Source organism: Podarcis cretensis, assembly GCF_951804945.1.
Source record: "Podarcis cretensis genome assembly, chromosome: 5".
NCBI lineage: Eukaryota > Metazoa > Chordata > Lepidosauria > Squamata > Lacertidae > Podarcis > Podarcis cretensis.
The window spans coordinates 47,402,185-47,429,961 of record NC_137174.1 but is presented as its reverse complement, the minus strand read 5'-3'; the positions used below and the strand labels follow the sequence as shown (position 1 = coordinate 47,429,961).

At 39.7% G+C, this 27,777-nt stretch overlaps 1 protein-coding gene and 1 long non-coding RNA gene across 9 annotated transcripts in view; one reads left to right on the top strand and one right to left on the bottom strand.

The window, feature by feature from the left end:
- The window catches only part of LOC307216475, a 163,024-nt gene that overhangs the window by 123,065 nt on the left and 12,182 nt on the right, over window positions 1-27,777 (top strand). The window lies entirely within an intron of this gene.
- FGFR2 (fibroblast growth factor receptor 2) overlaps window positions 11,671-27,777 on the bottom strand; it is a 146,375-nt gene continuing 130,268 nt past the window's right edge. For all 8 annotated transcript variants that reach the window (XM_079976635.1, XM_079976640.1, XM_079976636.1 and 5 more), the window contains 6 exons: window positions 26,533-26,723; window positions 21,875-21,997; window positions 20,377-20,447; window positions 18,641-18,778; window positions 16,673-16,778; window positions 11,671-13,528 (listed from right to left, as the gene is read on the bottom strand). In XM_079976635.1, the coding sequence (XP_079832761.1) occupies window positions 13,364-13,528; window positions 16,673-16,778; window positions 18,641-18,778; window positions 20,377-20,447; window positions 21,875-21,997; window positions 26,533-26,723 (794 nt within the window). In that variant the 3' untranslated portion in view covers window positions 11,671-13,363. The remainder of the gene's footprint in view (window positions 13,529-16,672; window positions 16,779-18,640; window positions 18,779-20,376; window positions 20,448-21,874; window positions 21,998-26,532; window positions 26,724-27,777) is intronic.

Below are 27,777 nucleotides of genomic sequence, written 5' to 3'. Positions count from 1 at the left end.
CCACAATGCCATTGGCCTACTTCCCTAGAATTCTTCTTTTATATAAGTGTGTCGTTCTTAGATCATAAACCCTTTCACTGGGTAGGCACCATGGTTTATATTCTGTGTTGTATCTGCTGTCTGGAAATAACAAAATGAAGAAAAAGAATTTGATCCGCAGCAGTCTATCATTCTATACTTACCTCGGCTAATACAGGGAGCAGTGTGACAATATAACAAATCTGATCCATTTTAATGATGCAAAGAAGTTAGCTTAGCAAATGTTTTGCTTTATCTCATTTGGACACACAGCAGCGTGAGAGATAAAAGCGCTTAGAGACTACCCTCTCCCATCCGCTTAAATCAGGCCAGTGCAAACATGTGATAAATGAGACCCATTTGAGAGAAATGATTAACATGGAAAGTTATACATAACCAATTAAACTTGTAAGCTAAACTTAAATCCCCAAGATTCCCAAGGGACATAAGTGCAAATGACGTAACTGTGTGATTCTGGTTTCATGAAAACGGTGGAGAAAGTGAACTTTACATACTGTATGTGGGGTCTCAGCTTTCCCCCGTCTCACAACAGCTACTTCATCTCCAAAATAACATTTTATCTGTAAGTTTATATGCTTGCTTAGGAATGGTAAACGGTCTCTCTCATTGGTTAAAAGTGAAAACAATTCCTTCAGTAGTAGTTGTCCATGCGGTCAAATATACTCCAACTCTTAGGATGCATAATAGCAATATACCATCTCCCCTGCTGTTCTTTGTGTTTGCAATAATTATATAAGCAGTTAAGAATCAACAATTATGATGATAAATTATAAATAAACTGTTGTTACACTCTGGGCAAACAATTTTGTTGTCATTAATAACAGAAATGATAGTAGTAATATGTAGTATTTGCATAATGCTTTTTGAGCACTCAAAGTATTTTGTACATTGTATGTACATTGTATGTACATTATCTCAGTAATCAAAGATTTGTTTATTGTTGCTATTTTGACCATCATGGTCATATCAACCATAGAAATAAAAAAAATTAAAAATAAAAATAAAATAAAATAATAATATACACTGGCACAATATAGAAGAACAATGTTGAGTAAAATATGCTTTTACATTAATATATACCCAAATAACCTAATAATACTATACTATACTATCTCAGTAATCATTGTGATAGTGAGTCTGTTGCAAATGATGAAGACTGATGGCAAGAAAATATAGCTTTTGTTATTGATACAAAGGCTTAAGGACAAATGTTTGAAGTGACCACCACTGGAGATCTCCTGGATTTCCTGGGAGGGCAGCTAAAAGGTCATAGGATTCTGCAGACCTCCCTCGTCCTGATGGAGAGGGATGTCTACCACCAGACGGATGTGTGCAATTGGAAGTCTCCATGGTGTGATGGCAGAAAGTTCTGGCAATGTGCTATGATGGCAGGAGGGTCAGCAATGGGACATATGCATTGCAGAGAGGCCATGGAAAGAGTCACTCTGCTCTTAATTGAAAAGACAGTGGCAGAGTGAAGGAAACAAAATTAGACCTAACATGTGCTTCTTTCCCTAGAAATTTTAACAACAACAACAACAGTAAAGCTTTTGGCAATGATGACCCTGGAATCAGAGTCCAAATGCTTGTGCCTCAAGTGCATATTACGTACTTCTATTAAGTGAATGAATTTAATGCCTATAGAAATTGGCATAGAAAACATCTTCACAATACCAGATTGTTTTATTTGGACATGGTTGCAACCACTGAAAAACCTGGTACTAATAAGGACCATATATACATGGTGGTCTAAGAATCACATGCTGAGGGGGTAAATTACAGTAAGTGTTCAAATTCTTGGCCATCAACTTGGAAACACTTCTCAGTTCATGGTAGATGTTATATGTGAACATTTTTAATGCGTGCAGATTCTGATATAGGAATTCTCATATCTTAATTCTGGGATCAATGCACACAAGCATTTTATGGTGTTTCCACCAAAATAAGCCAATATTTTTTCATATGACGCTGGCATCTACCACTTGTCGGGATTGCTAGGTGTTAAAAGTCATGCCTAGGGACAACAAATGTTACAGTGCACCATTCTGCTGAAACTACAGCTCTGCCCATATTCTCAATAAAGTGCCATCCAGAATAGGCATTAGGAATATCTGCAGCATGTACAGATACGCTTCATTGTTCATTTTGCCACAAGATCAATTTAAGCAATCTCCTCAGAGCCCTACCCACTATAAACATTTTGCACATGAATCATCCATCAAGGTCCCAAGTTTCTTGGCTTAACAGCAGGCATGGTGCCTGTTGACATTACATCTGAAGCACAGTATGAAACATAGATTTTGGATTACCCATATCATTCTTCAGAAGAATGTTTTGCCACTTCAAGAAAGGGTGATGAATTAATATGGAATCATCTGCCTTATATATGACATTAGTTCTGGCTCTTATTTTCATCTTCCTTGTAAGAGATAATTAGTGGCTTCAAACACGGCATTTAAAATAAAAACCAGTTGAACCAGAATCATAGCCTTAAAACCTTAAGTTTGTGTTTTCATGGTCATATGAAGTTAGTAATTTCCACACATACATTTTCAGGGTTTCAGTGCTTTGTTCCACCCACAGTGTTTGGGGTAAAAGGAATGTACACATTTTGTTGTTGTTGTTCCAGGCATGTTTTTTTGTGTCCCAAGGACTCAGGACAACTCTTACTCCTGTGAATAGAGAGTGAGGTACTTCAAGCTCATACCCTCCAACATTTCTCTGATGAAAATAGGGATGCAGTATTCAATTGTAGTAGTAGTAATAATAATAATTTTATTATTTATACCCTGCCCCTCTCACTAGGTTGCCCCAGCCACTCTGGGCAGCTTCCAACATATATAAAAACATAATGAAACATGAAACATTTTTTTTAAAAAAACTTCCCCATACAGGGCTGCCCTCAACTGTCTTCTAAAGGTTGTATAGTTACTTACGTCTTTGGCTCGGAGATCACATAACTCCATACCCTCCAATATTTCTCTGATGAAAATAGGGTACAGAAAAATGGGACATTCCAAGGTCAAATCAGAAACTGGGATGGCTTCTGTAAATTTGGGACTGTCCCTGGAAAATAGGGACACTTGGAGAGCCTGCAAGCTGGTTTGTCAATCATCGCTTCCATCCAACTGGGAAGCAGTTTAAGCAGCAAAGCCAACCTCCTACATGACTTGTAATCGAGCCAAATAGAGCCAGATTCTTTATCAAACCAGCAGAAATGCCATGGGGGCTCAGGCAAAGAGATTGCCTTCCCTCCTGACCAATGAGTGACTGGGCCAATGAAAAAGATGATCACCTGGCTACATAAATTCAGCCCATGGACCTAATATGGCCCAAGGGGCTGTTACTGGCAAACTTCACCCATTCACTAATCATGTAGTATCATTTGACATCACTTATAAATCATTTTGATCTGCCCTGATATTTTCTGTGGCATTCCCAAGGGAAGACTTACAATTTTACATACCTTACACATTTTGTAAACATTTTACTTATTTCAGATACAATTTCCCCAAGACATGGAATACATTAAATTATGTAAAGTACATAACCCCTGCCAACCATAAGAGGCCTAGCCAGGTTTGAATCTGGTCCTTGGGCTGCAATTGGTTCCTCACTCCATGCTTTTCCACATGACGACTGTACCAATTCCCAGACCTTTCAAATACCTTTAGATTTGAATTCTTAACATGCCACAGATTAAGAAACAAACCAGGCCTTTCCCTGCCAATCCTGCCTCATGTCTGTAACTGGGGAGCGGAGGAGGGGATAATGCACAGTCTTGTCTGCCCAGCCCCTTGTGTTACCTCAACTGCCATTTGTGCTACACTTAAGCCACACCTGCTTCAATCCCAGCCCTCAGCCAAGCAGCTGTTAGAGCTGTGTTTTCATTGGGGTGGATGAGCAATTAAGAAGGTCAATGCACAGCTTTTGTCTGAGACTAAACCACACACACAAAAAGTTACTGTAGCCAAATGCTCATGCTTCTTGTGGTATATGAGCGCGTGATGACAATTCCCCACAGATTAGAACCCTTTTCTCATCCTAGCGAAACAGAGTGAGGTTCTGCGCATCCAGGAAAGAAGGATGCGCTGTCCCTCCATCTGTAAATATACTGCAGTGATGTCAGTGCTGAATCTGGTAATGTCTAAGGGTCAGATATGACAAAAACAATGCACTTGCAGACCTACAGGCAAAAAGAAGGAAGAAGAAAATGTTCTCTTTCAGGCGCAGCTTCTTGTGACTTTCACTTCAGCAAGGAAATAAAGTTTTTGTCCTGATTCACGTAGTGCTCGCAGGGTGAGGGAGGATGGCGAGGAGACGGGGGCCAGTGCTCAGGAACCAGAGCAGCAGGACCCACCACCAGAGCCAGAGGGGTCCCTGTCTCCCCAAACACAGCAAGCTCTGACGCATAGGGAGCAGCAGGAGGAATGCACTAGGAGGCAGAGGCAGGCAAGGGCCCACAGCCCAGATTCCTAGCTGGCCAGGTGGGGCTCGCTAGCTCTGGGAGGAGGTGTGTGATTCCTCAGCTGAAGTAGGTTTGGAGCAGGTGAGGGTCTCATGCCTCATCAAACCCAGATGCTGCAATCACCATGCAGAGTAGCAAAGCAGAGGTGCTGTGTCTGCTTAACTGCCCCTGTTGAGGGACCTTGGCTTGGATACTCCTGGACCTCTAAGGGACTGTGCTTTGGGTTCAACTCTGGACTATATGCTGACTGCTGGACTTCAGACTTGGCTACTTGGATTGACCCTGGACTATTTTTCCTACCAGGTAGGCCAGGAGTTCAGGACACTAGGGCTGTTTCTCAACCAGAGGGGTGTATAAAGACCTTGTGTTCCAAAAAAGATGTACAATATAAGTACATAACAGACAATATTTTACTATAGTAGTGTGAAATGTTATGTTTGGAAGGTGACAAGACCGTACACAACTTATTATGTGGTCTGTATGTCATCATGGATGAATTGTAGTTTGAAATTATCTCATGTCCATTAGCATGGAAGCTTACAAGGAACCCTTTTAATCACTGGCATTCAGTCCTCCAAGAGGCATTTTTGAAACTGATGTTTGAATCAACATGCCAAAGACGATTTTGAACAATTCACTTCTGAAATGTTTTGGTTGAAGTTTCTCCCTGTGTATCCCCAAAACAGGAAATCAGTGCCTGCACATCATCATTCTGATTTCACCCAAAGCTGGTTCCTATGTTCTTATGGCAATTAAAGCAAAGGAGCACAACAGACTGGATGTTGAAAGGGATGTAGGATGTGCCCAGAATCCAAAAGCTTATGACAAGCATGCAGCATCAATGGTTGCACTGATAATAATTAAAGCTGAATCCTAATTTAAAATTTCATGCTTATTTTTTGAAAATCTGAAAATTTCTTTTTAAATGACCAGTGCTTTGCTTTTGTTGTAAAGCTTCTTAAAAGTCATGTTTCAACCCTTTTGGAAATCCAAGTAAAATAATTAGAGGAGCCAGGTTTGAAGTGGGCTGTGAGATTTGTATGTTAGGATTTTTATCTGTGTGTTTGTTTTTAAAGAAAACAAGGTTGACAAGCACTAACCTCAGGTTTCTGCTCTCTATGTGTCCCTAGCTAAAATCATGGATGTGCAAACAGGTTCTGTGTGCATGAATCCTTGGTCTGATTCAGCAGCTGCGGCTGCACATGCCTAGCTCTCTAAAAGGAGGAGGAATCACACTAAGAAACCATTTGGTAGAGACGCTGCAGTGGGAGGTGGGTGACTGAATTTCACTAAGTTTTACTCAAAGTAGACTTGCTTAAAATAATGGACCTAACTTAGTCCCATCCATTTATTTCAGTGGGTTTACTATGAACAAGCCTTAGTTGAATACAGTGGTACCTTGGGTTAAGAACTTAATTTGTTCTCGATGTCCGTTCTTAACCTGAAACTGTTCTTAACCTGAGGTACCACTTGAGCTAATGGGGCCTCCCACTGCTGCTGCTGCTGCTGCCGCCGTGCCGCCACCACCCAATTTTTGTTCTCATCCTGAAGCAAAGTTCTTAACTCAAGGTACTATTTCTGGGCTAGTGGAGTCTGTAACCTGAGGTACCACTCTGCTCCCATGAAAAAACCTCACAAGTTTTTGAATTCCCTTATTATTTTTTGTATTCTTTCTGAACTTGCCTTTCCAAAAATGGTATAGTTGAAGGGGTGGGGGTGGGGAGAAGTCTTGCAATATTACCAGGAGTCCCTCAGCCAATATCAATTCCGTCTGTAGCCAGATGTTGCATATCCCTGTGTTGCTTCAGATGTCAGACAAAGCAGTTATCTATTCCTTTTGCCTAACACAGGCACACACATATATAAACACATACATTTCCATGGAGGGAAGGAGGGAAATGCTGTTGCAATCAAAATAACAAAAGATGTGTCTTTCTAAAAAGAGGGTGCACAAAATTGTTTACTTATGTAGCCATGTGGCTTTGCAGAACTTGCGAAATATCACATTCTTGGCCTGAATTGACAGAAATCTGCCTTCTTCCAAGACAGAATATTGTATTAATAGCTGCTTCATTCAAACTGAAAAGGCAGCATCAAATCTACTCCTGTTGCTGCAGAGATGGAGATCTTGCTCTGTGTCATTTCGCAGTTCTCCATACTCACGGAAACAGAATGATACATGTGAGGAACTCCACAGTGACTCTTACGCATGAGCCTCATTATCTTGAATCGATCTTTGCTTTGCATCTGGAATAGCTGAAAGTTAAAGCCCTTTGCAAAGCTCATCTCCTGTGTAGCCCCACTTTGACCAAACCACCCTGAAGTTTGAAATGGATTCAAGAGGATCTGGAAACTATAGCCAAGCTGACTGATGCCACTTAATTGCATTCTGTGTTTCATAAATACTATACCGTAAATCTACTGATTGTCATGGAGAACAGGGTGATTAATGGGGGCCGCGGCTGTGTGCAGTTAGAGTTACAAAGAAATCTTGAAGATATGGAAGCCTTTGAGGACACATGTGTTCGAACAACTGATGCTTCATGCTAGGGCAAAGAGACTCTTGGGGCCAGCAGGTTTGGAAGGAGGAAGGGCCCTGAGAGTAGATATAGTAGATAGCAAACATAATGCATTTCTCTTCCTTCATATACTGTAGAAAGTCATGAGAAGCATTCAGTGTACTGGTTTGCACACAATGCTAAGTCATCGTTAACATTATCCATAGCTATGTCAACAATAGCTAACAAATTATGGTTAAAGCTTAGGAACCTGGCAGAAAACTTAAAACCTGGCTTATTTCTTCCCCCTCGTTCTCCTGTAAAAGGAGACACTGGCCAGGAAGATCCACCCTTCACTCATGGCTCTATAGCTTTTGGGCAGTGACAGATTCTTAGCCATAAATAAGAAAGAATATGTTGTGACTGGTACTGAAATCAATTCAAAACCTGAAAGCCAAGTGTGTGTGTGTGTGTGTTTGTGTGTGTGTGTGTATGAATATGATTTCTGAGTTTACAAAAATATGAGCATTGTCTCTTTTTTCAAGTTTCAAGTTTCATTTTCTACAGATCGGTTTCATTTGTTGTGAGACATTAGTGTTACATACAGTGTTAGGTTAGGAAGGAAAGTGGGGAAGAGGGGGAGGGGAGAGTGATGTGGGGTTAGGTGGCAAAGTTTCTATTCTTCTGTTTAATGTACGTGAGGGGTGTTCTGTCAGCGTCACTTGTGTGGGTTCTCTTACTATTCACTTGTATTTCTTTGGGGGTGAGAGAGGTTGGCAGTGGCCTAGGGTATGGTTGGTTGTCTTTCTTGTCTTTGGTTGGCTGTAATGAGATTTGTTTTTGTGTGTGAGTGGGGTGCGTGTGTGTTTGGATCAGGTTAGCCAGATTGATTCATATTTTGTTGGCGGATTCTTGTTGTTGTCTTGTTGGGCTGTGTATGTGGCAAAGAGGAACCATACTGGGGTGAAGGCGTCTTCTATTTGTCCCCGTGTCAGTTTCAATTTATTGGTTAGTTTTTCTAGTAAGGCTGTTTCCCATACTACTTGATGCCAAGTATGTTTTGAAGATTTTATAAACTATGTGAGCCATATGTGTGTAGTTTGATCAAATCTCTCGCCCACTTTAAGCACAAAAATCACCCCCAATAATTAAAAATGAAGTGTAGTAGACCAATTCTGAATGGGAAGATGAGGTTGGGGTTAGCTCTGACATTAGGAAGGAGAATGTGACTTGCCACAAGCACCAGTTTTAAGATGTAAGAAAAGATGAGTCTGCTGGAGCAGCCCAATGGCCAATTGAGACCAGCGTCCTGTTCTGTTGTCAACCAGTTGCCTGTGGGAAACCCGTAAACGGAACCTGAGTACAAATGGTCTTCTGCACTGTGGTTTCCTACAACTGGAATTCATAAGCATTACTACCTGTGACCATTGAGGCAGAGCATAGCCATCATGGCTAGTAGCCATTAATAGCCTTGACCTCTACGAATTTCTCCAATCTACTTTAAAAATCATATAAATTGGTGGTCATCATAGCTTCCTGTTGGAGCGATTTCCATAGTTTACGTGCTGTTTGAAGTACCTTAGTTTCATTGGATGTCCAGTTCTGCTGTTATGAGAAAAAAACTCTACCACTTTCTCCATAATTTTCATTAAAATTTTAACTTATCATTAAATTTAATTAATAATTAAATTTATCATAAAAAATTCAATGACACATTATATTTTTACCACTATGCTGGGAGGGTTGTGATTTAAATTTTCTGCTGTAGGCATTGCAATGCCATGGACCACTGCAAGAACCCGTCTATGTTGAAAGTTTGACGAGAATTTCAAATCCCCTTGTTTCAAAATGCTTACCCTGTTCCTTCCTCATGTCCCAACACATGCTGAAACAACAATATGCCACTATCGCACTGAATTCACTCCCTCCCAAATGGTCTTCTCTGGCTTTGCTCTCAGTTGTAACTGACGAGACTTCTACTATCCTTTCCCTTCATGTTTATATAGCAGGATATCCAGATGGCATTGAATCTTGAACCCATAGCTCTTTCCACAATACCCTGGGACCATTTGGTGAAGCTAGCAGGCTACAAATAATAAAATGCTACCTGATCCCACTATGGGGAAAAACTATGTAATGATCCTAAAACAAATGTCTTCCATTGAGGTGAAATTTCTTGGCCCATTTCAGAATGATCTGGCCCAAAAATGATTTGGTGCATCACTTTCGGAACAAACTATTCTAAGCACACATTGCAAACTCCCTTAAATCATCCAAAAGTTGTTGTTCTTTGGAATCATTAGGCAGGGCTATTTTAATCAGTCAAGTGTTTGAAAGCTTTGTATCTGGGATACAAAGTATTGTATGAGGGCATGTGTGGGTGAGAACTAAGTTTATTGACTTTTAAGGAGGCCTGGAATGTATGATTTCACCATCCCTTGGTGTGGTTGTGAGTGATAGGCAAAAGGTTATCACAGCTAACACTCAAAATGAAACTTACTACTGTGACTTTTAAAAGCTACAGTTCTATGCCCACATATGAAGGAGTTAGTCCCACTGAACTTACTGGAACTTATTTCTAAGTTATGTATGGGAGCAGCCTGCATGAACTTGTCAGAAGTCAGATTAGACATAGCTCAAAAGCCTCTGATCTTTTTGCTAAAGGCCTCCAAAAACAATGTATTCTAAGATGCTGGAAGGATGTCTTGTTGATTTTTTTAAAAAAACAACAACACTAAATCTAATTTGCAAAAATCACTTGTTTTGTTTTTCTGGTTTTACAACCATTGCAGCTATAGCCATTCATGTTGGAAAAAATACTATTCAGTTGTCGAATTAGATTAAGTAATTCACAGAATAACTCATAAAGTACATTTAAATGTTTATGTTGCACTTAGTCCAGTGAATTCAATGCTGTGTACATGTCAAGTTCTCTATCTTCACAACAACCAAGAGAGGTAGGTTAAACTGATAGTGACCAAGCAAAAATTAGAATCTATGTCAGTCATGAAGTTCAATGGGTACCTTGAACAGGGATACTATCTGCCTGTAAGTTAGCATCAAAATAAATGCTACTTGTAACTTTGAAGGCTTTAACACTCTATGCAACAAGCATGCACACACATGAGTTAATGAAAGGGAGAGGGGACATTTTCATGTTATAGATCCCAGCGGCAAACCTTTTGTGTGAATCAATAGCTTCATATTTGGCTTAAAGGCAACATGCCATATTGATTCCCAACATAAGATGACTCTATAGCAAATGTTTGAAGTTTCCTTGAACACACTGACTCTGGGACGTAATGACATAGAATTGTGACATTGATGCTATTGTTTTTGTAAGTGTCCATAGCTCAGTATTTAGTTTCCAGTTTGTACATCTCTGTGGCAACAGAATTTGGGGCAGAAGGAAGCACTATATTCTACTGAATATAGACCTTTAACAAATAAAATAAAAATAAAATAAAATAAACTGCGCCAGAGAGAAATGTCTAGACGAAATATTGTATCTTGGCCACAACCCTCTTTGAAACGTGGTTCTTGGCAGGATGGAGTTTTCCATAAATTCTCACTTTTTCTTGTTTGAACAGATTATGCCATTGAATTCTCTAAAAGGGGGGCATGTGAAGGAGTTTGTGCTGCACTTAGCACTCTTCTAGCCCTTCCATGACCCCTTCATGACCTTTTCTGTTCCCGAGAGAACAAAAAAAAATGAATTCTTTAAGCCCAGTGTAAAGCACGCCAATGCAGGGTCACTGGTACAATGCAGCTTTATTATCTTTTGCAGTTTGGCCTTTTTGTATGGGGACAAACTTTGCTTGTCTTTTTGCTTACTACTAGCATTATATTATTACCGGGACGCAGGTGGCGCTGTGGGTTAAAGCCTCAGCGCCTAGGGCGTGCCGATCGAAAGGTCGGCGGTTCGAATCCCTGCGGCGGGGTGCGCTCCCGCTGCTCGGTCCCAGCGCCTGCCAACCTAGCAGTTCGAAAGCACCTCCGGGTGCAAGTAGATAAATAGGGACCGCTTACCAGCGGGAAGGTAAACGGCGTTTCCGTGTGCGGCTCTGGCTCTGGCTCTGGCTCTGGCCAGAGCAGCAATGTCACGCTGGCCACGTGACCCGGAAGTGTCTCCGGACAGCGCTGGCCCCTGGCCTCTTAAGTGAGATGGGCGCACAACCCCAGAGTCTGGCAAGACTGGCCCCTACGGGCAGGGGTACCTTTACCTTTACCTTTAGCATTATTATTAACAATACTTGGTTGCCCTTTTCCAACTACAGTGGTACCATGGGTTAAGAACTTAATTCGTTCTGGAGGTTCCTTCTTAACCTGAAACTGTTCTTAACCTGAAGCACCACTTTAGCTAATGGGGCCTCCTGCTGCCGCCGCCGCACGATTTCTGTGCTCATCCTGAAGCAAAGTTCTTAATCCGAGGTACTATTTCTGTGTTAGCGGCGTCTGTAACCTGAAGCGTCTGTAACCCGGGGTACCACTGTACTGAAATAAATTGGGAATGGTCTGGAAATGACATGTAATGGATTGTGCTGAATGTGAACAGTCATACATTAACAATAACTAACACAAACTAATGGGTGTTCATTCCATTTCTGGCTATATTATCGCAGAAAACCCGAAGCCATTTTGTAAGACACAAATGATTTAAAAAAATAAGATGCATGACATTTATTTTGTAATGTTAACATTAATATCCGTAGAAAGATTTTTATTGTCAGTACAAAAATTAACAGATTTTAATACTTTTTACCCCCTCCCCCCCATTTTAAAAAACATGTAAAGTCGGTATGGATTGCATTCATATTGCATGGCTATACCAGCGTGAAAGGTGATTTGAATGTGAAAACATAATGCTTTAAATTCTGAAAGACAAGTTGTAGAAATGCAGTAATATTTTTGGCCAGGCACCAGGGCTGACACCTGGTACAGCAGGATGGTTTGGAAAGCTGTAATGGAGCAAGAATAAAATAACCCCTCAGAAAGATGGTCAGATTCCAACATGAATTTCTGTAATTGCCATGATGACAACCTCGGTGCTCTCGTAGTACAAGAGGAGCCTCAAAAGCATGTGTTTGATCAAAATATCCAAAAGCATTATTGGACGTTCAGCAAACATAGTTGCTAATCTGAAGCATGTACAGAAAGCTAAGAATTGAGGTTTAGGGCGTTTAAAAATTGTAGAAGTTTAGACAAGCTAGAATACTATGGAATAAGTCTCAGACTTTGGGGTCATTCTACTGAGCAATTTAATTAAATGAACAGGGGTGGCCACCTAACTTTTTTGGATTTGAGGAGTTGTAAAGTGTGACAACCAAAACAGCTACACACCTGGCAATACAGGGAGCAAAATACTTTCTCATTAAAGGATACTTTTTTTATTTCTGAGAGTTTTGGTTTGTTACAGCAATAACCTCTCATGTAACTTTAGGCTGCAATCCTATACCTGCTGAACTCAAAGGGTAGACATGTATAGCATGTCACTGTTAAAAAAACAACCAAAATTAATTAAAACCTTAATTCCCAAAATTAGTTATATACCGTAAATATTTCTCTCTTTTTTAAAAAAAAGATCTGACAACTAGTAAAGTTTGAGCAATATATCTACTAGTTCTCTGTGCTGTCTGCATAGAAATGCCATTTAAATTACAAAATAACACAACCCTATAAAAGATTAATTGTTTTGTACATTACCAATTAATTAATAAATTAATGAGATAACAATTTTCCCTGAAAGCAAAGTATTTTTTCACCTTTAGGTGGTGATATTTTAAAAAAGAAAAGTTTTATGTATGAACAGCAATTACAGGTAGCTGTTTCTTTTTTTAAAAAAGGCTAATTTTGCTTGGTGAAGTGAGACATCCATTTTCAAATCAATACAAAAAATAATTCATTGTAAATATATATAATATATATTTATACATATTTGATTATATTTACATACATCCAGCACCTATATACTGCATTTGTGCTCTGTAAGTGTGTGCCAACATATATTTTCTCCAAATATTACAAAATAAACAAGGAAGGCTGACCCAACATTTGCCTCAAGTCCAACTGGTCCACTGAATGTAGAAAGTGTGTTGCAGCATCCAGACCTGTCAACTGGCATCCAAATGTGGCCCATAAAATTCTTCTTCTGAAAATTGTTTGGCATTCCAAAGTACACCACTTTTTCCCCTGGTGTGATCATAACACATTTTGCCAATTTTTTGCTTTTGTTTTGGTCCCTACAATTCATATGTACAAACAAAAATCCTGTGTGTCTGAAGAAAGGCTCTTTTTTTTCACATGGTAGGTAGACATTCTTGTTTTCTTACTCCTTTGAGGAATAAAATAAGGGTTCTTTTCATGTTTTGACACTGCCGTTTATGTGCTGGTACTTAGGGAGGCAAGGTTCATAAGGCATCGGATCGGCAGAAAAAACAGAGTCATCACCTGAAGAACAGGAACTCCTTGTGTCTTGGTAGCTAGGTGAATACTGTTCCAGTGGTCCACTAAGATCTAGGTACTCCTGTAAGATAAATTCATACACGTATTTACTTTAGGAGTGTACACATTTACTTTTGTGGGGTGTGTGAATGTGTGTGTGTGTAAATAATATCACGTTCATATAGAAACACAAACAAAAAAACCAGGCTGGCACCATTCAGCATTCAAAAGTAGATTTCTTGAATCAGTTCACATATCACAGTAAACCATGGTTAATAGCTCACTGTAAACATGCATAAGAGGGCTCTCTCACTTTTCCTGATCTCACTGGTGCTCTGTACCCAAAGGGTTTTTCTTGGCTTACCGGTTGTGATTTGCTGGAAGCAAAACAAACCATGATACTTGGGTTTGGATGGAATGCAAAGCCATATATTGTGGGTCATTTCATCTGCATGCAAGCATGAAGGAGCCCTCTTGAGACCAAGCATGGTACAAACTACGGTTTACTCAAGATGTGCACACAGGGCCAGTGTCAGAACTAAGACTGTAGAAACTCGGGTTCAATCCCTACCCATCTATGATTATTTCTTTTGGGTTGCTGGCTTCATTTCTCAGCTAACTCAAATTTATATAGTAGATGTGAGGATAACACTGTAGGGAAAGAAGGGCTTAAGCTCTTTAGACGGAGAGTTGGGGGGGGGGAGGGTAATAGCTACTCATAAAACTAGAAGTCACCAGAGGAGTGTGAAAAAGGAGCGGGGGACCCAAACCAACAAAAAAGGGAATTCTGAGGCAGATGTGTCAGTTCCAAAAACATCAACTTTAACCACACCAGTCGAGACATATACTGTAGCCACATCAAAAGCAAACATTTTGCTTACGATGATAAAAACAAAATTTCACCCTACACAGAACTATTTTTCCCCCAGCACATGGAAACAATTTGCAGAGAGAACGATCCTTTCTTTCCAATATCAATTTGGTTAAGCTGGCTATTTTGTATTTTATAATATCATATTTCAATTTACATGTGCTCAAGCAAGTAATACCCAAGTCACTGCAATACGGTACTCTAAGTATATTTTTTTTGCTCACTGTAGTTGCTTCCACCAGCTTTTGTGGAACTCAATAAACTTAGCAATGATTTTGAGCAAGCCCCAATGAAATCAGAAGGAGCATGGCACTTTCATTCAATGAGTCTAACACAGAAAACCTTCCTGGTTGCTTGTGTCCTACATTTTCATAGCTGGGGGGAGGGGCAAATAAAACCCAGTGATTAAGCATAGGGACCTAGGATTCTTCTTGTTGACGGCAGAGTGACGAATTCTGTCTTGTCACTGGAAAGCTGAACCAGAGCCACCAATGGAGACCTGGATTAATTATGTCTGTGACATAGCCATCTGGATTGTCTTAGCCAGAAGAGGACCATCAAGGGTGTGGTATGTCAAAAAGGGATAGGTTTGTGAAAGTTTGGTTTTTCTATTTCCCTTTCATATATAAGGGAAAGCATACTTTGTATCCCCCAGTCTATTCAGCTCCTATATGGAAAGGCCTTTTGAAAGTGGGGCATAGGATATAAGGCATAGGATCCTTGCCTTAAGATGAATTTCCAAGTCCATGGGAGCAGAGTGCTCACAATGTTACATTGGTGGAAACTTTCCTTGCTACTGTATTGTGCTTTGCTTTGTACAGTCTTGTAACAGCTACATTTCTGTGTCGTTTTATTTGTCATTTGTAAATGTTTAATGAAAATAAAATAAATCTTTAAAAAGAAGAGGAAGAGGAGAAAAAGAGCTATAGTGTCAGCTGAATCTGAAGCCAGGGCTATAGAAGTTCTTGAAACAACAGTTTTGGCAGGAGAATAAAGTTATTTTTTCTCCTTGAAATGCTGCTTCTCTTTCAACTTCTGCAGAGCAGCTGTATTCATTTAAATACCAATCGCTTCATTTGCTAAACCACAAGTTACGATTCTAAGATGTGAAAAATCAATTTTTAAAAGCTGGGCTGTGTGCGTGCGTGCGTTTTTAACAAATTATGTGATTTTTCTTTTTTAAAAAAGAACAACAGTGAATGTTTTCCTATTAAGACAGTGATGGTTAATTCAATGTAAAATAAACAGAAGCATGGCACACAGCAAAAAAAAAAAAACTTCATAGTACACTTATGATCTGATGTTACTTCCATATCTTGTAAGTACTCTTTCATGTCTGGTCCCTGTGATCTCCGTGTCTATTTAGAGACAATATGAATCTATCGGTATGCACAGGCTAAAATTGTGGCGCCTCTACCATCAATGGCAAATAGCCCATTGACTTCAAAAGAAGTTGTCATTTCCTCAATATAAATTAGCATGACAGCTTTTAGGAAAAATATGGAGCGGGAAATTTCTACCACAAATGGAAGGAGAAAGCTATAGGGATACCCAGTGAAAGACTTTATCCATGTGATTCACACATATTCAACAGATCCATATATTCACTGAGGGATGGTTCAGTTGACGAATTTATGTGATAATCCTTACTTGGTTGTTAGCTTCAATATGCGGCTATAGTATGACCCCTAGATGTGGCGAAGTCCATGTAGCTCACAATTTACCATGGAAGACAATCCATGATAGCTAGTATTCAAGAGTGTACTACTTCCACAATAAATACCAACCTGGGAAGAAACTCCATTTCAAATTAAAATGCAAGCCTACGAAATTTTATAATTTGTGGGTTCAACAGAATCTCCAATACTGTTTCTCCTCTACAATACTTAACTGATCTTGGTGCTGTGTTCAGACTTCTATTTCTACTATACCTACATATATACAAATCGGAATCAAACTGCAGTGCACTTTAACCCTGAAAAAGAACTCAGGATGGAATGGGGTGATTCTCACTGGCACGGATTAGAGGAAGAGATTAATACACTGAATGCACCTCTTTTAGTCTATCCATAGAAATTAATAGTTGTTTTTCAGAAACTTGGACATGGTTGTAGTGTGGGCAAAACCAGTGCTCAGTGCTTTGTACTCTGTGAACAGGGATTCTACCAGGGAATGTGTGCAATGTTTATTGTGCATAACTTGTGCAAGTGCCCTTCACTGCTAGGGGCCTTGCAATGCACAAACTCTCCTTAACATACCTTGCAATAGGCATGTTCTCATTTAAGATGCTCCTTATAACAATGAAAGCATTTTGCTTGTTCTTTCAGAAGTTTAAAAAGCAAGCGCCTTACTCACCTCATTAGTTGTGAGAGTGAGGATCCGATCCAAGTCCTCCACAAGCTGCTTAAAAGTAGGTCTCTGGGAAGGCACAGCATGCCAGCAATCTCTCATCATCATGTAGCTGTGGAAGGCAGAATTTCATTGTGTTAATTAACTCAATGTGTCTATGTCAGGCATCTTCCATATTCACAATACTTCAGGGCTGTTCAGTTAAAGTCAGGGTGTGTTCACATGTTACAGTCTGGAGTATTTAAGATGCATGCATTATGAACGTTGGTGATTTCCATTGATGCTTATTCGTATTCTACATATACAATTATTATTATTATTATTATCATCATCATCCTTAGTAGCCTATGTTCTGTCTTTTGAAATAAAGCTCAAGGCAGCTCACAGGGGAGAATCTGAGTAACCATTATGTGAAGCATATACTAGGCAAACCAAGAATGGTTCTTGTGGAAATTATTTCACCATTTGTAAATATAAAAGTTCATTTGTTTGACAGTGTTTGCACTCTCAGCAGTTTTACTGTTTTGCTGATCAATTTAATATACAAATTTATTGCATTTCACTGGTATTGTATCTTGCTTTAGGACTATTTTAGAATAAACAAACAAACCATTTGCCTAAAAACAAATGCTTCATGCTGATATCTAAAAGCCTGAGGGATTGGCCAAGGGGTATATTTCGGAGCATTGTTAAGCGACACAACTTCTCCCACCCCAGGCTCAGGCAATTTGTGAATCTGTATTTGAACCACGGTGCTGGAGCATTCATATAACTCCAAGAGGGCAATCCAAACCCAATATCGGCTGGGATTAGTGATTTTGAAATAGGTGGCTCTTCAACTGAATTATGACCATAACTAAGTTGTTGTTGTTTAGTCGTGTCTGACTCTTTGTGACCCCATGGACCAGAGCACGCCAGGCACTCCTGTGTTCATGACTAAGTGAGGTTCATTAATTTCTATGGGTCTACTCTGAGTAAAACATAGTGGAATGCTACCTTAAGTTTTTTTTAAAAAAAAGTGGTGAGGCTTCTCCATTCCCAATACTCTTCTCTCTTGCCAGTTGTATAGCCTGTTCCAACACTGGCTTTGTTCAGTCATACAATCATACAGCTCCATTTCCAGCCCCACACTTGAGAATTACAGGATCACTATCCACACTCTTTCAAATACATTATATGGGGATGAGCTAGGACATTACTGGCATTAGACTGGGGCTATTTCATGCATAGCACTAAAGATAAAACATGTTCCTATAACTGACTGGAAGGCCCCACATATTGGGCCACAGCATATATGTGAGCAGAAATCACATGTTCCACTGCTGGTTACTTGATGAATCTGTGAACCATATGCTGTGCTTAAAACAGGTCTGGAAAGCAACTTTGGGATGTATGAGACAGGTGCATGAGTAAAGAAAATACTTTAAATTAAAAAAAAAGCCTGTGGGGTTTTCAGACCCTGTACAATACTTCAGACAAGATATACACTTGCATGATTCAAGTCAGATATTGTGTAAAGCCTGCTGTTGAGGGCCCAACGAGGAGGGCAGAGAAGAAAAATGGTTGTTGAGAGGGCATCAGCAGCACTGTGCTGAGGGCCCCTGAAGTCTGCAGCTGGACCTGGTCTAAGTGCAACTCAAACAAAAAGATCAACTTATTGAGGTGTACTTTTGGCAGGTCCACAACTGACTGCATAATTAAAACTTTCCCAAATCATACGCTTCCTGTTCATATTGCTAAAAATATGCAGTATCAGACATGTGATGTTTATCCTGGCTTTTAACAGCTGTGATGTGTATTTTCAGGACCCTCCCTGTTCCTGATTAGTTTAATCTCTTTCAATACTCATTTTTGAAGCTGCCCTGTGTGCACATGCATATAATGTTATAGTGCTCCCATTGTATCATATAAATATTGCTGATTATATTAGCACATCCCTCTTCAGCCCATGGCCCAGCAAGAAAGAGTTCTTACAGTTCACTGGTGCAATTGGCAGGTTTGTCCATTCTGTGTCCTTCTTTCAGCAACTTGAAGAGCTCTTCCACTGGAATTCCTGGATACGGTGACCCTCCTAAAGTGAAGATCTCCCACATTAGCACACCAAATGACCATCTAAAACAAGAAAGGGAATAAGAATGGGGCTGAATCAGATTTACTAAAGACAGCATAGAGACATCTACTTTTAGCTACCTACCTTATGATCTGAGCAGCAAAGTTGTTTAACGCTGCTTTCCTTGCTTGTTTTCCTCTTTCTGGCGGCAGATGAATAATGATAGCTATCCATCTACCTTGCCATTTTTTACCAATCCTGCAGAAACCAATAATCTACCCCCCCCCTCCAAATATAAAAATCATTTTGTTTGAGGAAGTACTTCATGATGAAAACAAACAAAGAAAAACAGAGAAATGTTGGGGGTGACTCAGTTCTTTTGCTAAAAATTGAGCAGATCTGCTTCTGCAAACAACCTGGATGGAAAACCTCTGGGAATCATGCAGAAACTGCTCTGAGTGCTTTGGGCGAAGAGTATGGCAGGGCTAGCCAATGTGGTACCCTCCAGTTGAAGTACAACTCCCATCAGCCCCAGCCAATGTGGCCAATGGGCAGGAATGATGGAAGTAGTAGTCCAACAACATATGGAGGGAACCACGTTGACTGCCCCATAATAACACACACGTAGGAGAGAGACAAAGAGACACAACCAGAACCACGGAATCATGGGATGTAAGTAGGGTCTGGCTGAATCTAATCCAAATATAAGCAACCTGTTCCATAGTTACAATCCAAACCATATTTGCTTGCAGATACGTCTCGACAATCCGTAAAGGCAGGACTGCGTAAGGCAATGGCATTTGTGTGTGATCTGCTGTCAGAGGCTGATGACAGCCCAAAGGTTGCATGAATACAACAAATATGTGCATCAGACATTTGCATGGGATTCTGAAACAGGTGAGGACTAGCATAGGAAACAGACTGTTTTGACTATTTTGCTTCTTGTCCAAATGTACCTGCAATTCTGAGGAAACCCTTGCAGTCACCGATTTACGAACAATTAACAGCAACTCAAGTCTTAGTGTCTCCACACTTTGGTTCAGAAAATGCTCCAACCAAACCATTTAAAACAATGCTTCAGAGCTGCACATCTGTAAAGAAGGTTCAAGGGAAGTAAACTTCCGCACTGGCAAGAGGAAGCCAGTGTTTTCTACCTTTCATGTGCTTTGAAGCCAGCCAGATTAGTAACAGAGCACTGGTCTGCAGTCTTCCAGAAAATCCTCACTTTCTAAAGCTACCACTTACTGGGGAATAAAACGGCAGTCACAGGTCTCAGGAAGTAAAGGAGGGGAAAATAATATAAAATCTACCAAAGTGAGGTCAACAATATTGCTGAAATAATGAGTCCATGAGGCAGCAATGAGATTGAAAATATCCATTGCTTTCTTTGGTTCTGAAGTTTTCCATGGTAATTTTTTAAAAAACAAAAAAGCCTTTGCAAAAAAACAAAGCACAAAAAGCTTTTCTTTCCAGCTTTTTAACCTGCCAGAATAAAGGTGTCTGGCTTGTAGTAAATTAATTTACCTTGGTGGATCAAAGGTTGAGAGACATATTTTAATCTGTTGCATATATATTTCTATTACATGTAATTCAAGTACACTGGAAGAAGCTATAAATGAATAAAAAGATAAAAGTAAAGTTCTAAGATAAAGTTACTTACACATCACTTTGATGTGTGTAAACTCTGTCAAATAGAGCTTCTGGTGCCATCCACTTCACAGGCAGCCGACCCTGGACATAAAATAGAAAAGCAGCAACTGGTTATCTACTGATCATTAGTCAATTTCAGCAATGAATCTGGCAAAGATTAAGTCAAGCTGCAATACTAAATTTTGCTAAAGCAAATTAACAGTTCCATGAAACATTAGAAAACACAACCCCTCTTCCCTTAGTCTCCTGGCTCATTAACATAGCTGTGATTCTCATTAACTTCTATAGAATGAGAATTTTAAAACGTCTTATTCAGAATTGAAAGAATCAGAAAGTCAAGCTCTGCCACAGCTTCCACCCCACCAAGGCATCATTCCCCAATCATCAGCACTCTGCAGAACCTGTATAATACAGGGAGCACTTTATTTTGCTGTATTCAAGCATACTCAGGGGTAAAAAAAATTAAAAACCAAAATGTTGGAATATGCCCTTGTGCAGGCGGCAACCATTTTGCATGGGGATTCCATTCCTGGCCCCCACACGCACTGCTTTAGCCTGCCCCTGTTCTGCCCTCTGCTAGGTCCAAAAGGACCCGGGCATCAGTGATTGTGTGTCAGTTGGACAAACACAAAATGGTCGCCGCCTGTTTAGCAGTTCCTCTCCTCAACCAAAGTCAAATAGTCCTTCTCAGTGTCACATGCCCACAGACTGGATCTGTTCAATGTCTAAATGGGAGACCAATGGGAGACCACCGATGTAAAGAACCCTGATTTCTGTGCTGGAAAGAAGATGCAATATAAATGTACTAAATAAATAAGTTAACTAAAATGACAGCTGACCCAGAAATATGATTCATGTAAATGACCACGCAGGGGCTTCTAGTATAATGTGCAAGAGAAGCCCCGCATGTTAGGCCTTTTCTATATAGATTTAATCACTACTTTGTATGCTAAGAGATCCTGTTGCTTTTTTTAAAAAAAAACAAACACCAGAATAAGCTGCTATCCACAGTGAGGACATGCCATTTAAATGGGGAGTGCTTGTTATTTAACCAGCGGATTGCCAAGAATGTCATAAGCTTCTGCTGAAATGTGGGTAATAAAAGACTTCTACAAAACTAAAACCAAATGTTAGTAATTTCATAATGGATACATTCCACAAAATTATCCGTTGATTACAAAAAGCCAAATTTATATTCATATTCGGTATCTAGCTAACAGTCAAAGAATGTGCTGCAAGTTTCATGGAGGCCATAAAACGAAAAAGGCTAAAGCTTATCCTTTAGAAAGCATCATGTAACATGTACTCTCCCAGCCGGTGTAAGCAGATAACCTTCCTTTCCTAGTAAAAAGGAGTTAGGAATCCTAACACACTTGCCTATTATTTTCATTTCTTTGATTAAAAGTTAGGCTGCTGTACAAGAAGTCCATTAGGAATACATTTGCCATACTTAAATGCACCAAGGAAAAAAGATACCGGATCAAGTGATAAGACTGCCATGCACTTACATTAGTAGTCTTTTTATAATAATCTATATTGTTGATGTCTCTGGCCAACCCGAAGTCAGCTATTTTCATGACGTTGTTTTCAGTTACCAAAACGTTCCTTGCTGCTAAATCTCGATGGATGCACTGGAAAATAAAATTTAAAATATGAATTCACAGAAGTGAGTACACGCATCCCATCTGCAACCCGATTCCCAACTTGATAAACCTTCAGCCATCAGAATTCACACTGCTTCATTCAGGTACACACAGTCAGGGACAGATGTGAAGGCTCAGAGAAAAATGGAATCATTCCAGAAAAAGTACCCCCCCCCACCCCCGTTTTTAAAAAGCACTTCTCTCCACCCCCGAAAAATGTAAAACATTTTTGGATTATGAAACGTTTTCTTTTAAAATGATGAACAAAAGGAGACAAGGAGTTCATATACTTAGTCCCTCAAAACTAAAATGGTGTAAATCAAAGACTTTTGTATTAAATTATGCACAGATCACTACAATTTGTTTATGCTGTGGACAAGCAAGTTCTGAGTACAAGCAGACAAGCAAGTCACTGAGAGTACACAACTCAAAAATGCAAGAGCAAGATGCATTTCTGCCACTTGGAGGGCACTGCCATTGTGATTTTCCTTCGCTTGGCATAGTTGATGGATCTGTTTCTGTCCTCTGGACTATGCCTCAAAGGACTGGGAGTAGAAGGAAGTACAGAACAACATAATGTTGTGGCCATGCGATTCTTGCTGCTATAATCTGACCCTCCCCACAATTTCTCTCAGCTGTGTTTCTGCACCTGGGAAAAAAACATTGCTGGGAGACTTCAGAAAGGGTGAGGAGGTAGGGAATGCAGGTGGAAACTAAATGACACGTGGCAATCACTTGAAGGCAGGTTTTGTTTTAAAGCATTGAAAACAATTCCCATTGGCCAACTTTCTATACTTAAAACACATTTGTCAGAAGACAATTCACTCATGTTAAAGCGTTCTGGGAAGATGGTTTCAACATCCCTAAAAATAGTCAAGCAACATGTACCAAAGGCTCCAGAAATACTGTCATTTCTCCTAGGAAACCAGTCTAAAGTCTCCTGCCACTTAAAACCTGCTGATTTTATCTTTCGCCATTAAAGCACAACTCTGCAATAGTATACAGTGATACCAAGTAATTATTTTCCACTGCTTTTATGAGAGCGTTTAAAATACGGCAAGATAGCAACCAAATCTTTCCCTTAGTGACTACTAGAGAAATCTCTAAGAAAATGCATTTGAAAACTCACAACTCCATTTTATGCTGCGAAGGGAGACCATCCTTCAACTGAATTAAATGTTTAAAACTGTACATTAAATTGCATCATACGGCTCCTGAAATAGCTTCTCAATGACTTCCACTATAAACCCCGTTCGTATGGACTCAACAACTTCTAAGTTACATTAGAACAGGATTTCAAGTTAACATGTGGAGTCAGAGTGGCTACTTTTTGCAGAAGTATATAAAAGTAAAAACAACTATATTCTCTACCCCACCCCCCAAAAAGGCTGAAATGTAGCACATTTGTGCCCTCTGAGATATCCAGCATACTAGCTGACTGGCATTTTGAAACCAAGTTACTGACTTTTGAAAAACTAACATTTTGTAGAAAACGTAAATAATGAAATTTGAAAGTGGTCTCCTACACCCTTAACCTTCTTTCCTCCCTTCACGTCAGCACCTTTTTGAAAATGCACAATTGACCTTTCTTGACTCAGAAAGGAAGTTCTGCCTGCTGATGGAAACCATAGCTTGCTTTAAGCTCTTCTGTCATTAGTAATAAGAGGCAGCAGGAGAAACATGTTGTGAAACTTTCTACTGGATTTTTTTTTTCTCCTTTTGGTCCAGGATATCATACTTCCGCAGTGCAACACTACATGCTCTTATTGATGGGCTTTTTGAACAGGAATTATTCTTTGTCATGTTATTTCTTTTAACCAAATCTGAATCACAAGGTGCAGATCTGGATTTGATCCACTAAAATAAAAACCCATAAAATAAAACATTGTAATAAAATTCCAGCAACATCAAGATCTATATTAGAAATTATTGGATGCCATTAAATTCCAAAAGAATAGTTACATCACAACAAAAACAGTGGTCCAGTTTGCACATTATAGTAATGTTTTGCTCCCCCTTAATCTCACAGGGAAGGAACAAACTATGAACCTTGGCCGAGTGTCAAGTCAGAACTAGTGCTATGCCAGGCATTTTTTCCTGCATTCAAAAACTATCAAAAAGGGAGAGAAAACGTCAGTGAAATTCACATGGTGGTGTGCAGAGGGTTTATGTCACCTTACTTTTGAGGTGGCCAAGACTGTGAATGGGCCTTTCTTTCATTCTACAAATCATTTTCAAAATGACAGTGGCAGATCTAGATTTCGGGGTCTCAAATTTCAGCGGCGCCCTGGGCAACACCAAAATCAGCATCTCCTTGCCTCTTATGCTCCGTTCTAAATCATAGTTGTGACACACACACCCTCCCGTGGGTCCAGTGCAATCAAACTAGCCATGCACCCCTAAATCCACCTCTGGGTTGCACAGTCTTGCTGGTGCAGCACATTACATGACTCACAGAAGCAGTAAGACCCTTTTAAACATTACAGTTTTTTTCAATTCTAGAAAGCATTTTTCAATGATTTCTATCTATCCACCGCAGTCAAGCCGAAGGAGTATTAAAGGGGAGGAAGAGGGACTTTTCTTTTGCTTACCAGTCCCACAAGGCTGCGTGGTGATATAAAGAAATAAACATTATTTCATTACAAGTTTAACTGCCTGGTAAAATCTGTTGCATTTGCATTTTTTAATTTAATGTCATGTTATAAAGATGACAACAGGACACGCTGAATTTCTGTGTATTTCTGTTCCTGGATGGTAAGAACATCCTGAAAATATAAACTCTTATTATTTCTGCCCAAAGGAGCAAGTAAGGTTATGGGGAAGCTGGTGAAATGTCAATATTAAGCTGTTTAAAGAATCAGAATGTATTTCCCTTTTGTTTAGTTTCTCAGATGTGACTACTATCTGTTTAATGCCTTGCACTCTCAAAACCTTCCATTCTGCTGGTACATTTCCATTCTTTTGGGGGTTGGCATTCATTCAAGTATGCGGTTTCTCCTTCTCTAGGGCAGAAGATTTGTGCACGCTTAGCAACTGCATTTCTCTATTTAAACAGCTGAAGTTGGCTTGCATGCCAAAAAGACAATGACCATGTTCCCACACGATGCTAAACCATGGTTTGGCACTATGTGCACAAGTACAGCATCCAAAAAATGGAATGTCTGCCTGCAAAATTTAAATACAGACTAAAATATTTAGAAAATATTACTTCTGGTCTAACAAGCAACTCACATAAAGGAACGTTGATTAGCATGTGCTAGTACACAATGCTGTAGTCAACAACAAAGCCAGTTATGTTCTGTCTGACTCAGTTACTAAGAAAGCTGGCCTTGCACCTCCACCATCGTCCTTATTTAGTCTATTAAGCAGAGGACTGCACTGTATTTACAGGCACAGGAAAATTTAAGGTTTAGCTGTGGAGGGATCTCCAAGGACTGAATATCAAAATGATGCTATTACAGTTAGTTTTCTCAGCAGGCAAATATTTTAAGTGAAGACAAATGACTAATTTGCTCACAGGATTGCTGCTGCTTCTTTTCACCAATTAGCCAATGCCGGCAGATGGAATTCCCTTGAAACCTCTTGGGAAATGAATGGTGCTCTCTTTCATATTCAGTAACTTAGTAAACTGTTTGGGCTTTAGTTTAATAAGGCAAATCTCAAGGTTATGCTTTTGTTGCCTGGCTAAACAGCTCACAGTTCATCCACATCAATATTGGAATTCATGAATATCTAAGTTCATTTTCTGATATTGTTTGCCGAATAATGATTTCTTTGTTCTGTCTTTAAAAGAAACCTTAGCCGGCATAACCTGGCATTTGATTACTTACGCATACATTTGCTTCCAAATTAAATGCAGCTCTTTACTGGAGCCTCTATGAACAATTCTGCTAGTAAAAATGCTTATTAATATTAAAATAGCTGAAGCTGCCATTCAAATGGATCAAACTGAAAAACTTGAAAAGGAAGGAGTGGACAAGTTATTTAGCACTAAGGGTTACTTGCTTTTATTTATTAATTTTGCAGCCCTGATCAACCTAATTTGCAAAATATTCTATGACTGTTGCCAACTGCATTTGGAAATGCTCTGCAATTCCACAAGAGGTTTCTCCTCCTATTTCCCTACAGTCCCACCTTTCCTGCATCATCCGGAACAGGAATTCCCCGAAATTTCCAGAGTTGACACCCTCACCTTCTACCAGAGGAATCATCACTGGAATTTAGAATGTAATACCCATTTGCCCAAATAGTCAAGAACACTGCTATTGTCTCTGGGCCTGAGCAATGCCCATAAGCTTGATGTAACACTGGGACAGTATATGAGTATAAAACTCAGAATGTGTTGTGACATTCAGGATGCCAATCTCATGTTTCAGATCTGTTTCTTCAAAAATGCAATTTGTAGATGTAAGGAAGGGAGGGAGGGAAGAGGAAGGAAGGAAGGAAGGAAGGAGAAGGAAGGAAGGAAGGAGCAAGCTCATTTAGTAACACAAAGCTGTCATCTTTCAATAACAGTGGCTTACTTTTTGTGATGCTAAGTATTCCATGCCTCTTGCCAACTGGTATGTACATGAGACTAAATCTTTGAATGTCATCTGCTCTTCAGGAACCCGGTTAATATCAAATGAATATTCCATCCCTGGTGGCCGCCGTGCTCGCAGGTACTCCCGCAAATTCCCTTTCGAAGCATATTCAACCAGCACGTAGAGTGGTCCTTCAAAGTGAGCAGATAAGACAGTATATGAATGAATGAAAACCAGGAGCAATATATATATATATATATATATATATATATATATATATATTCCATTCTACTGACCCATAAAAAGGATAGTAGCATGAATCTTTTCCGATTCATTGGATGATTTTTCTCAAAATGCTATTGCCATGTATTTCTTTAGAAAATAAATTCATTCTGTCTGTAGTACAAGTAGCATGTTTATTTTTTAATTAGACTTCTCATCTGCCCTTCACTTTATGGTCCCAGGACAGGTTGCAACAATATAATATACAATTATAAAAAAGAGATAAAACCATTGCAATTATAAAACAAATAGAACTATTTTCCAAATAGAGCAGAATAGTATAAATTCAATAAAAGAGGTGATTCTCACAAAATAAAAGTTACTGGAGTCTGAAACACACCCAACTCTTTAATATATTCAGTTCAAATCAGCTGCCTTCAAACATTCACATTCTCTCTCCCCCCCCCCGACTATGACGCCATACCTACCCATCCACCTACTCCAGGTGAACATACACAAGATCACAAAGCAGAATATGCACTCTTGCTACATTTTGCCTTCATCATAAGAACTCCCTTCCAGTCTTACCAAAAGCAGAAGGGAGGTGGAGCAGTTTCTGCTTTGTATTCTTTAAGCTCAATAACCAGATTCAGGTCTCTCCTCCATCAGGGGTGGGAGAGGAGATGAACCCATGGGCTTGACCCCCTGACATGCACCATCTCTCTCAGCATTTGTACAGTCCCACACATATTGGGGTCTGAACTTCTGCAGCAGGGAACTTTTTCTACCCAAGTAGGCTCCATGCGCAAGTCTACTAAACTTGAAGAAAGGGTTTCTAAATCAGACAGGGATTCTACTAAACAGCAGGCTCCCAGCTGCAAATGTTCAGCACCAACATATGGGATTTGCAGTAATGCTGGCAGAGATGTGAGGGAGGTGGTGAGCCAAACGAGTTCACCCTTGCTCTCCCTTTCATGTGACAATAACTGAGGGGGTGGAAAGCAAATGAACAGGGATATTGAG